This window comes from Leuciscus leuciscus (assembly GCF_965113295.1).
Source record: "Leuciscus leuciscus genome assembly, chromosome: 16".
NCBI lineage: Eukaryota > Metazoa > Chordata > Actinopteri > Cypriniformes > Leuciscidae > Leuciscus > Leuciscus leuciscus.
In genome coordinates this window covers 37,606,576-37,619,734 of record NC_138740.1, presented here as the reverse complement: position 1 = coordinate 37,619,734, position 13,159 = coordinate 37,606,576, and the positions used below count along the sequence as shown (strand labels likewise).

The 13,159-nt window shown below is 37.1% G+C and overlaps 1 protein-coding gene across 1 annotated transcript; it reads right to left on the bottom strand.

The window, feature by feature from the left end:
• Window positions 1-91: 91 nt before the first annotated feature.
• Window positions 92-12,439, bottom strand: fpgs (folylpolyglutamate synthase). Its single transcript, XM_082140004.1, has 15 exons — window positions 11,894-12,439; window positions 9,981-10,109; window positions 9,150-9,203; window positions 8,574-8,638; window positions 8,018-8,132; window positions 7,129-7,206; window positions 6,826-6,887; window positions 5,691-5,793; window positions 5,539-5,616; window positions 5,312-5,456; window positions 5,158-5,238; window positions 3,470-3,620; window positions 2,701-2,776; window positions 2,551-2,617; window positions 92-1,393 (listed from the first exon to the last, which is right to left on the bottom strand). The coding sequence occupies exons 1-15, from the start codon at window positions 12,089-12,091 to the stop codon at window positions 1,017-1,019; spliced, it is 1,779 nt and encodes a 592-aa protein (XP_081996130.1). The 5' UTR covers window positions 12,092-12,439; the 3' UTR covers window positions 92-1,016.
• Window positions 12,440-13,159: the final 720 nt, after the last annotated feature.

Genomic DNA, 13,159 nt, shown 5'->3' with positions numbered 1-13,159 from the left:
TCCATGTGTGCATGCATAATATCTTATTAGCTTAACTTGGAATTAAACAACGTACATATTTAGGTAAAATATGATTGAACAATAGACCAAAAACCTTAACATTGTTTTTATTCACTTTCCATCTGTTGTATGTACAGTACCGGTACTTTAAGATTTCTTTTTAATAGCATCCTATGGCAATTTAAGACAAGAGTGGCATCTTTATTGATCAAAATAGTTACACATTTTTGATATAATTATCAAACTTCCACAGATAACAAAACCATCCTAAACAATCTTTTTTACCATCCAAAAAGAAAAAAAATGTTCCAAGATAGCAGTTTCTATTTAGACTAGTACACACTCTCCCATCTTAACTACAGTACATAAAATGCTACAAAAAAATTATATTACACTAATATGCAGATTTGATGGAAAACAGTCCATTTTTATACACCCACACAAAACATTTAACTTCTTTATTTACTATGAACAGATGTGGGCACCTCAGTGTTGAAATGTTTTGAATATCATTTCGCATCCACTTGAATGTATGAATGCAAACTTTCCCATAAATGTGTTAGAAATTACACATTAATATTACATTATTAGAGAACAGTGTTTTATATATGGCACAATTCTTTCAGTGCAATAACAAAATATTACACAAACACTGATGGATAAGTAACCTGACTTTCTATTTCACAAATGGAAAGATCCGGTTAAAAACATCAAAATTGAAATGCAAAACAAAGAAGCTTACACAGAAAGTCAACTGAATGCACATCGAATCAAAGTAAACATGAACAGCAAGTAGTTTTGAATTTATGTGCTCTTTACATAAACTGATAAATGCTCAAAGAACTGGTCCAATGCTCTTCTCAACTCATGATGCAGAATGCCTGGATTCTAGAACAAGCTGTCATGATTTCATTCGGGCAGTAGATCTTCTCAGACTGAACTGTAGTGTGACAGGGTTTAGGCACTAGGTGGCGCACTTGCTGTGTTTGTCTGAATGTCTGATGCTCATATGTCCATTATGAGTTTAAAGCAGGGTCCAAGTGTTTTAAAGCCCCTCCCACCAGGTGTAAGCTCCCTGTGATGAGGACGTGTATGTTCACGGCCTCTCGTAATGGTGCGGCTTTCGCGCTTATGCTGGGTTTAACGGGTATGACACATCTGTTTGGGTCTGACAGAACCGAGTCTCTTCCCTGACTGATCCACTGCAGGGCGCTGAGGATGCAGGGGAACACCAGTGTGTCGCTGTGCCTTTCTGCCACTAAAGGCAAACCTGCCCCGATCAGAAGCTCCGCCTCTGGCTTCTTCTCCTGGCCATTCATAACGCGCCAGCTCTGCTGGTTGTCCAGGCAACGTGTGAGCATGTTCTCCACGGAAACGTTAAAGTTCTGTTGATCTGAAGGACAGAGTATGTTAGTAAAATACACTGAACTTTCCACACTAGCACAAAAATGACTTTGTAAGGCAGAGTGCTAACTGACAAAATCTCATAAGAGACTTATTTGAAATATTAATAGCCACTCAAAAAAAAACAACACATTAGAAACTGTCTGATATTGACATTTTGCTAAACAAATAAATTGATACTCTAAAAAGCATTTTAAATTGTACTGAAATATTCCTATGCATGTTTTTCTATGGATCTCATTTCCACCGTGGAATAAAAAAAAAAATGAAAAGGTAATTACAACTTTTTCTCTCACAACTCTGACTTTCTCAAAATCGTGAGATATAAACCCACAATTCTGAGAACTAGAGTTGCAATTCTGACTTCTTGCAAATGCATGTTTATATCTCACAATTCAGACTTTAAAACTCACAATTGCGACTGTAGCACAATTCTTAGAAGAAAATTTAGAATTGCAAGATGTAAATTCCCAATTGTGGGAAAATTTCAGAATTGTGACATAAAAAGTCGCAATTACTTTTATTTTTTAAAATTCCGTAGTGGAAACAAGCTTCTATACTTACAGTGCTTAAAAAGGCACAAATAAATATAAAATACAAAATAATATGTATATAAAGTTTATTATTATTTTAATCAAATGTTTTTAGAATTTATATATTAAATCATAGATCATAATATTAATGGAAATTCTTCAATATCATTTCAATGCATTATGGGATTGCCTGATTGGGCATAATTTTATTGCTCACAATTAGCATTATGAATGAAACAATCATGCCTAAGTAGACAGCATACTTGACTTTAAAAGAGTGCTTAAGCTGCGGTGGCTAAAAACACACAAACACGGTTTGTTAAGCAGTCCTGATTCAAGTACCTAAATGCTCCAGCTGATCCAGCAATCACATTTATAGTTATCACCTGTCTTTCTGATTGACTAGATCAGGGGTGTCCAATCCTCCTCCTGGAGGGCCACTGACTGTCCAGCAAAGTTTAGCTGCAACCCCAATTCAACTCCTGAACCAGCTAATCAAGGTCTTACTAGGCATAATAGAAACTTCCAGGCAAGCTGGAGCGAAACACTGCAGGACAGTGGCCCTCCAGGACTGAGTTTGGACACCCCTGGACTAGATCTCTGGATCTCTTACCTGCATTACAGGTCGCTATGGCCTCTGTGATGTTCGGACAGAACACGGCAAAGTCGAAATGACAGGGCTAAAACATAGAGCATTTGAAAATGAGTCTCTGGGTTACTTCAGAAGAGTAACATGATTTAAAAGCATGAATTGATAACTCACTGTGAGCAGTTTGAGCATGGCAGCACAGTCTCTCTCTCCTGTAGCGTTGAACAAGAGAATCCTCACCACCGAACCCCTACAAACACACACAACATTAAACACCAGCACATATACCAGATATCTGCAGATATGCAACGTTTAAAGGGATACTCCACTTTAAAATGAAAATTCTGTCATCATATACTCACCCTCATGTTGTTTCAAACCTGTATGAATTTCTTTCTTCTTCTGAACAGAAAGGAAGATATTTAGAAGAATGTCAGTAACCAGACAGTTTCTGGTCCCATTGACTTCCATAGTATATATTTTTTCCTACTATGGAAGTCAATGGTACCAGAAACTGTCTGGTTACTGACATTCTTCTGTACTGACATTGTCCTTTCTGTTCAGCAGAAGAAAGAAATTCATACAGGTTTGAAACAACATGAGGGTGAGTATATGATGACAGAATTTTCATTTTAAAGTGGAGTATCCCTTTAAGAACCAATGCAAGGTCAGTGTTATTTCATTAATATACTATTATAGCATTTACAATATATACATTTTTTTTTTTATATATATATTTCAGTTTTTATTAGTTTTCTGATACTTTATTTTAGTTAACATTAATATAATTTTAATTAAAACATTTTACAAATATTTAATAGTTAACGATAACACAGCTGTAGGTTCTCTGTACTGTATGTTTAAAGATTTCAGCCTTGAAGCCTTCAATCATAGAAGGTATAGTATAAAACAGAAATAAAAATAAAGAGCAAGGCCTTCTCACCCAGCATTTCTCTCATGATGTGCTGCGATCTCAGTGAACCAGCGGACGCAGGCCTGCATGCTGCGTGTGGTATGAGCTCCGTCCAGGAAATACGTCACAGGGCCGTGTTTTAGCGTCTGATTACGCCCAGGCCACTCAGTCTCTGCAAGACCTGTCAAAACATCATATATTGTGTATTCACTTAGAAGCATATTTGACTTAAAGGATTAGTTCACCCCAAAATGAAAATTTCCTAATAATTTACTCAACCCAATGCCATCCAAGATATCCATATCTTTCTTTCCTCAGTGGGAGAGAAATTATGTTTTTTGAGGAAAACATTTCTGGATTTTTCTTCTAACAATGGACTTCATTGGTCACCATCGTTTTTAAGCCCAAATAAATGCAGTTTCAAAAGTCTTTTAAGTGTTTAAACGCGATCACAGCTGAAGAAGAGGTTGTTATCTAGCGAAACGATAGGTCATTTTCAATTTAAAAAAAATTTTTTTATAGACTTTTTACCTTCAATAGTTTGGATTGAGCTGATCAACAAACGGACAGGGAACTACGTCATCACGTTGAAAGGTCCCGCCGGCGGAGGCACTGTTTACAATGCGACTGTACGAAGACTAAGACAAACGAGACAAACGCTCTTTCTAAGCGAAAAACTCCATCTCATTTTCTCCTTCAACTTCAAAATCGTATGCCATCATTGTTTTACCTTTTTTTGTTAAAGCGTTTGTACTTCCGCCGGCATGACCTTTCAACGTGATGACCTAGTTCCCTGTCCGTTTGTTGATCAGCTCAATCCGAACTATTGAAGTTAAAAAGTTTATAAATTATTTAATTTTTTTTGAAAATGACCTATCGTTTCTCTAGATATCAACCTCTTCTTCAGCTGTGATCACGTACAGCTCGTTTAAACACTTAAAAGACTTTTGAAACTGCATTGATTTGGACTTAAAAACGATGGTGACCAATGAAGTCCATTGTTAGAAGAAAAATCCAGAAATGTTTTCCTCAAAAAACATAATTTCTCTCCCACTGAGGAAAGAAAGACTAGGATATCTTGGACGGCATTGGGGTGAGTAGATTATTAGGAAATTTTCATTTTGGGGTGAACTAATCCTTTAAAGACCATTTAGTAATTTTGTAACATAGTGGTTAAATATCTGGTCTGAAAGCAGCAGATGTGACATTTTGAACAAAATCAGGCAAAAACTAAATTTGTTTTGTTTTGGAGGTTTGGGAGTTCGAAACACTGACATTGTTTTCTCATGTTTAATACTGTAAAGCTGCTTGCTTTTAAACAATCCATTGTACAAAGTGCTGTATTAATAAACATGACTTGACTGGAGAGCCGAATCGCAGAGCTGGTGCAAACAAATCCACATCTCTAAGATCAGATGCTTTCTTTACTGCTATTTTCTCAACATTGTCACTTTTTGTTTATTTTGTTATTAAAAGTAAAACATGCAGCTCATATTTACATATTCATCTAAATGTCTCAGCAGCGCACGGCTTTGGGATGTTTGCTAATAGTATTTCGTTGCTCAGGTATTTTTTTTACCCCTAAGTGGAGAATGAAAAAGAACTTTAATGTGAGTATTTCGGGGTCTTGAGAAGCAGTTGCCTTGTAGACATCAAGACTGCTCACTAGGTTTTAGAACAAAGCTTTTAATGAGGCTGTATAGTATGTTTTTACAGACCTTTGATCATTGCAGGACTAGGCTGGAACACTGGAGCTGGACTCACACCGCTGAACTCCACTAGAGATGACGACGCAGGATCTGAGGAACAAACAGTTGATTAAAGACACTATAAAAGAGATGTGAGCTAATCCACAGGGTCAGAAACACACACCTGTGAGGAAGTGTCTCTGCAGCCAGGTGTGTGAGAGCTGTAGAGCCAGAGAAGCGTTACTGCGCTGATGGTGACCGGCTAAACCCAACCTGAGCGAGCCCTCGCTCTCATACTCATCCAGATCAGGACACACTGACAACGAACACTGAGAGAGAAAAACAGAGAACAATGTCAGCAAATGAACTGCATTTTGAATTGTGTATCTGCAGCATCTTCGCATTTCTTACCCCAATTTCTTCTGCTCTCTCTTCAAGCACCTTCATCGGCCCGTCAGGCTGTTTGACTGTGAACGCAGGAACCCCCGGCTGCAATGAACACACATTCACTGAATACCTTAAAACACACTCAGTTTTTACAGTCACAACTCACAAATATTCACCTTAAAAATCCCTCCTTTCTGCCAGGCAATTTTCTCAATGCTGTCTCCCAGTATGCTGGTGTGATCTATGCCCAAAGAGGAGATCCCACACACCCAGGGATGCCTGGGAAACACAAGAGGCATTTCAACAAATTCAATCTTTAAAGTGAAGCGTGTCATTTCTTATAAAAATTTTAAGTGCTCTTATTATGCAATTTAAAGGGTCCTAATTTTGTTTTGAAAGCTCCTACAATAGGTTTACATGGATACAAGGTAAAAAAAAATAACTCATAGCATATGCATTTTCTCAATGTCTGAAACGTTTTGATAAAGGATTCAGTCACTTTAAACCCCTTCTTTCAGATAGCCTACTTTGCTCTGATTGGTCAGATGGCCCAGTCTGTTGTGATTGGTCTACTCTGCTCTGATTGGTCAGACAGCCGAGTTTGTTTTTGATTGGTTTACTCTGAGTCTGCTCTGATTGGTCAGGCGGCCCAGTCTGTTGTGATTGATCTACTTACTCCCATTATCATATCTAAATTTCAGCTCCGGCGGCTTAGAGGCTCAGAGCTTGATATGTGATATGAACAGTAACGATGGCATAATGTTTACCGTACTGATTCGAGTCCGAGTCCTCATGTTTTGGGGCATGCAAAGTGGATTTGCTTTGGCACCAGAAAACAGCTCCTTCTCCCATGTTGACTACATGAACCAAACTCTTCCAGGCCTCATCAGCTACAACTACAGTGTTTGAGGGCGATTCAAAGTAGATCGTTGTTCATGAAGAACATAGGCTGGCATTATGCAAATTTGTTACAAACCTTCATAGGTTCGTTTCAGGCAGTGGGACTGAAATTACTGGCGACTCGTTCCAGGCAGTTTAGAATCGGTTCTTTCTTTTAGGAGACAATAACTTTATTTGTTGTGCACTTGATTGGTGATGATTGGTTTGATATGGCTAATGAGGATACACTAAACCAATAAAGAATGCAGATCAATGATTGGTTGATTTGAGAGGAATGTGTCATGCTTAAACTATGAAGCCAGACGAATGAAGATGAAATGGCTGAAACTAGGCTAACGCGGCACAAAGAGATAATTAGACATGCTACACTGAAGCAGAAGGGAGGGAGAATAGAAATCAGAGCTCTGGTACCTAATAATATTGGTGCAGTCATAAGCCCCACCAATCCCCACCTCGAGGACAGCCAAATCAACCTGAGCAAGAGAGCGAGAAATAGAGAATTTAACTCAATTAATAATCAGCATCTATAATAGAAGGACAACTGACATGATCTATAAGACAATTTATTTAACTTTGACATTGATGATAAAAGATGCTAAAAACTATCACTATCAAATGCTTGAGCTGAGATCTCTAATATTATGTGGGCTCCATTACATGCTCAATTGTTATAATAAAACGGATCAGGTAATACTGATCAGTGATGGTACTCACCTTCTCCTGAAGAAAGACGTGGAAGGCCAATATGGTGAGAAAGCGAAAATAAGCAGGCATGCTGCCGCCATTGGCATCCTGAAAGGTCAAACACAAACTCTTATGACACAAAAGTCTTTTAGATATCACTCATTTTATTGATGCTTTGCCATTTATGTAGGAGACATGGATGTGAATGTTCAAAGACGCATTTTAGGTTCAAGTGTCTGAACAAACGGCACTGTTTCCTTCCTCACATGACTGACATGCTGTTGTGATTATGCAATTACGTGACCAGACGCCTCACATTTACACTTAACACAATTAACATGGTACAGACACACAAACCCAGAGGAGCAGTCAGCAGGAAACACGCAATCCTTTCATAGGAATTAGCATTAGCAGAAGTAGAGAAAGCAATCAGATCATTGTATAAAGCTACTACTTAGTGTACTAACGCATATGTTAATCTTCTTCCGAGGGAAAAAGCTCAGACATTTGCACATTTTCACTCAAAGGAATTTAAAGGGTTCATGTTCTATTATTTTTGTGTCATTTCTTGCACCAAAAGTGTTCATAACACTATTTTGCATGGCCATTTCCCTATCCTCTCTCTGAGACAGAACCAGATAGGCCCTTTTCGTGACTGTACTTCTATTATTAACTTATGCAAATATTTATATATCTTCACCTACCTGCATATTTCACACTGTCATCATATGTTTAATGTGTTCAGGACTGTGTCATAACCACATGGTGATATGACTTTTTACCATTAGTTTTCACAAATGGTCTGGTGTATAAACATAATAAACTGTCCAACTAAGAAGGAGTTTGAGTTGTGAAAGTCTACATTGCATATTGACTTATTTCAAAAGGGAGGGAGGGAGAAAAATAACATCCAGCTCACCTTTGTCTCTTCCAGTCGCCCGTACACCTGCCAGAAATATTTGGTGAAAAGCTCTTTTCCTATTGGCTGCCCGTTGATTCTGATTCGCTCTCTCACTTGCACCAAATGAGGTGAACTAAAAATGAAGACATCATATAAAACAACCAAGTGACATAAGATAATGCAGTAAATGTAACGACTTTACTACAGTGTTTGTTTATGCCCTATAAAATCCACTGACGTCTCACTGTGAACAATGGTTAGTGATTATGTAAATCATTAAGCTTGAGATAAAGTTCAACTAAACAAAACTTAGGACGGATCGATTACATCATTTACAAGGTAATACTGACGCAACACATAGCTTTACCTTTTACTCTGGGAGCTGGTTTATTTAAGTGGAAAGATCAAGCAAAGTTCAGCATGAACGTATATGTATGTGCATACATGAATGAACAGTAGAGTTACACAACACTTACTCTGGTTTAAAAACCCTACCACTCCCACAATCACTACAGAATGACCATACACACACACACATCTCCAAACACTGCATTATTTTGACTGGTTATAATACCTGTAGAATCCAGTGCGGAAGCCATAGTTCCTCAAAATCTGTTCTGTAAAGGCACACGTTGAACCCTAAAAACATTTTTTTTTTTTTTTATAATAATAATAATCAGCATTTCAAAGCACTTTTGTAACTTCATTCAGTGATTAAAGGGATAGTTAGCCCATGATTTACTCACCCTCAAGCCATCCTAGGTGTATATGACATTCTTCTTTCAGACGAATACAATCAGTGTTATATGTAAAAATGTCCTGGCTCTTCCAAGCTTTATAATGTCAGTGTGAATGGCTGTTTGTCTTTGGAAGTCCATCAAAGCGCATCTATTCATGATTAAAGTGCTCCACGCGTCTCCGGGGGATAATAAATAGCCCTCTGAAGTGAAGCGATGCGTTCGTGTAAGAAAAATATTAATATTAAAAACTTCGACAGACGGCCGTACGCATCGATTTACACCAAAAGAGTAACACTTGAACCTGACGAACAACGTAATGACACCTAGGATGGCATGAGGGTGAGTAAATCATGGGCTAATTTTCATTTTTGGGTGAACTATCCCTTTAAATCATTCATGAACTGGCTCACCTTTCCTTTTGTTCCAGTTACGTGAATAATGTTGAGACGATCAAGTTCTTCTACCTGAGGACACACAGAGCACATCAGTTGAATGGTTATTTATAAAAAATAATTTGTAACTAAAATACTGAATTGAACATGTTTCAACAAGTCAATAGTAGGAAGAACTTGGTTTCAACATGCAAAGCAGAGTTGAGTTGATTTTAGCTGCTGATGTGCCGTCAGTTAGGCATACATTTACTATTTATAATGGCTTTATTGTTTTTATTTTAATTACACGCATAATATGAAGCTGTTTTTGCACGGTGATATCAAACTTATCAATTTTTGTATCGTTTCTTTTGTTTTGTGTCTGTTAAGTTGCAAATAAAGAGACAATAATTAAACAAAATTAAGCACCTTTCATTTATAAAGCATTTAATTCACTGTATTATCCACAAATAGGCTTTACCACATTATTTAATATAGCCTACAAAAAAAATATACAAAAGCCAATGCACTGTAATTATAGAAATGTAATGTACACATACACACTGAAAATTAACAAATATTTTTAGACAATATCAAGTTAACTCACTAAAAAAATATTGGAAAACCAAATTTGCATATTATCTACTAACCAAGATTTTAAAATAGAAATGTTAATCGGCTAAGGAGGAATGGTTACTTGCCAAGTGACTGATACAAAAAAGGCCAAATAACAGCTGATTTATTAGCATAAATAGTGATCAATCATTTATGATAATAGTTATCGTGATATAAAACTATTCCTACTGTGATAAAAGGATTTTGGTCATACCGTCATGAGTAAGTTTCGTGTCGTGTAGCGGTGTTTGATACCTTGAGTCCTGCCCGCTGGAGAAAGCCTCTCATGGCCTGCAGCTGGAGCTGAGGATGACCTCTCTCTCTCTTCACCTGCTCCAGAGCGCTGGCGTTGGTCTGGAGTGTGTTGAGGGTGCACACCGCATCCTGAAAGACATTCATGACGCTACAGCTGGATCTCAAAGACTTCATGCCATCTCAACACCTCAAACACCAACCCATGGAGTAAAAAACACCAGCTCAGGAGCTCGTGTACATTTCATGTTTACATCAAATCCAGATTTATGACTCGCATTACATGTGCTGGAAGTAAATTCAGAGGATAGCTAGATATCCATGTGGAGCTTTAGTCTCTACAAACTGAGGCTTTACTGTTGCTTTGATAGACACACTGAACTTCTGAACTCTTTCATAATACGTTTTTAGTCAATGTTTAGCCAGATCTAGTGTATGTACTACAATCATATTACAACTGACAAATGAAAACTAAATAATATGTAAAGCTGCTAAATGTTTTGGTAGGTTGGTGAAATTGATTGAATCATACAAGCAAATGGCACATGTAAGATGAGGTGAATCTAGTCCTGAAACCTGAAAGTTTATTTGTAATTTTCTAATCAAATACTGTATGTATGCATATATATATATATATATATACACACACACACACACAACAATGATGTTTTTTTACCTTGTTTTTTTTATATTTCCCGTTATTTCTAACATTTGTCCACCTTATTTAAAGGGATACTCCACCGAAAAATGAAAATTCTGTCATCATATACTCACTCTCATGTTGTTTCAAACCTGTATGAATGTCTTTCTTCTGCTGAACAGAAAGGAAGATATCTAGAAGAATGTCAGTAACCAGACAGTTTTAGATACCATTGACTTCCATAGCAGGAAAAAAATATACTATGGAAGTCAATGGTATCTAAAACTGTCTGGTTACTCACATTCTTCTAGATATCTTCCTTTCTGTTCAGCAAAAGAAAGACATTCATACAGGTTTGAAACAACATGAGGGTGAGTATATGATGACAGAATTTTCATTTTTCGGTGGAGTATCCCTTTAACAAACTACATTACTGCACTGTGGTATAGCCTATATTCCAAATGTTAACAATTATGCCAATAAAGCTTTGTTGACACTGACTAATAATATGTTTAACTGCCATCTAATTCTTTAATAGATATAAATAACACATCTAGCACAATTATAAATGAAATAAGATCATTTTTAATCCTCAGTTATGGCTGCCAGCACATGGCCTGAGAACAAGTAAGTTATGCAGAATTTATGGCAAGCTGTTTTGACAGTTATTGCTTAAGCTTTAGCCTAACTTGTATCTACTTGTATTCTTCTATTATTGTTACTAGTACTTTTTAGTTACAAGTAATTACTCCAATTCAATGTAATTATTAATTACATATTAACACCAACTCATTTCTGTCATCCAAATAGTGTCAAGTTTATATTATTTGTAACTGGTAACAAGTAGCAGCTACTAGTTCGTAATCGTTAGTTCTAACTACTAGTAAAGTCACTAGAAGTGAGCAGTATATCATAAATAAGCGTTAATAGCATTATACATACATACATATATAACATAATAACAATAGATTGTCATTTATTATGGATAACGTTAAATGTTGTTGGGCTTGCCACCTCAATGGAGTCACTGACTCACTCTTACCGCGCACACAAATTGCCGCTCTTTGATTTAAAAAACTTAACGGCTGATGTAACAACTGTCACGGATGAATCATCATCCGCGTGCGCTGGATTTAAATAATATTTTGTTATCTAAACAAACAAACACTTTCAGCCCAAAGTCCGAACAAAAGTGCACAAACTTACCATTCATTGTATTAATTCCCATAAATACGCATAACATTTAGAAAAGGGAATTCAAAAGCGTTAACGTTACCTGGTAGTCCATTCTTCGGAACCGCGGAGCCGCTTTTGTGCTGGAGAATCTCGGTGACAGTTCGGCCGTGTAGACTCCGGTCCACGCGCGTAAACGCTCCAGCGCGCGGAACAGGCGCATGGTGGTGAGGACCCGTAGAGTGCAGGAAGCAGCACCAAATTTGGGGAGTTTTCCTGTCAATATGGACCTCCGCGTCATCCCACGCCTCCTTTCTGCTCACCATACAGACTTCACTACTGTTTATTGTTATTGCCAGTGCGAATGACAACAATCTGGTGCTTCCGGATAAATAGAGAAGAAGTAAATGATGATTTGTGATTCGAGGAAGGCGGTTTACAAAGTCAAAAGACTGCAGAAGCGCACAGTTGAATCAGCATAACATTTCCAGTTCACTGGCGATTAAAACCACTGTTTTAACCAGGTTGTGTGTTCATAATCTCAGAGAAACATGTCGCGCTGCACAGCTGCATGTTAAAAAAAACTGGATTTGTCTAGTTTGCCATGCAGTGCTGCTGAAACGCTGCTCACGTGTCAGCTGTCTTCTAGAGCAGAAGAGCTAGTGCACACATCGTACTGCGCATGCGCATTATCGCCTATAATACTGCACCGCCGCCTACTGGTCATGACCATTTCATTACACGTTTTAAATTGAATTAAAATTAATTTATATATTTTACATTATTTTTTGGTACATAGAAAGTTAATTACACTATCATTTATGTTAATTGAATATTAACAATGAGGAAGAAAATGTAAAACCAGGGTTCTCAGTTGTACTTCTGGACTGGAGATCAGTGTTCCTGAAGAATCTTTGCTGAATCAAAGTCTAATTCGGAATTCGGATCACATTGTTAAACATTTGTCGGATCACATTGTTAAACATTTGTCGGATCACATATGTGTATACACATTTGTCGGATCACATTGTTTTAATATATATATATATATATATATATATATATATATATATATATATATATATATATATATATATATATATATATATATATAGTTTCACTGAACTTTTACAGATGTGTTATAGCAGGGTTTGGGTTTGAACTCTAGAAGGTTTGAGTTTGTGAACCTCAATTTTGATAAATGGCCAGTCGATGTCGCCAAAAGACAGTGGATGAATACGAATCATATACTGAATTGAACATGTTTCAGCAAGTCAATAGTAGGAAGAACTTGGTTTCAACATGCAAAGCAGAGTTGAGTTGATTTTAGCTGCTGATGTGCCGTCAGTTAGGCATATATTTACTATTT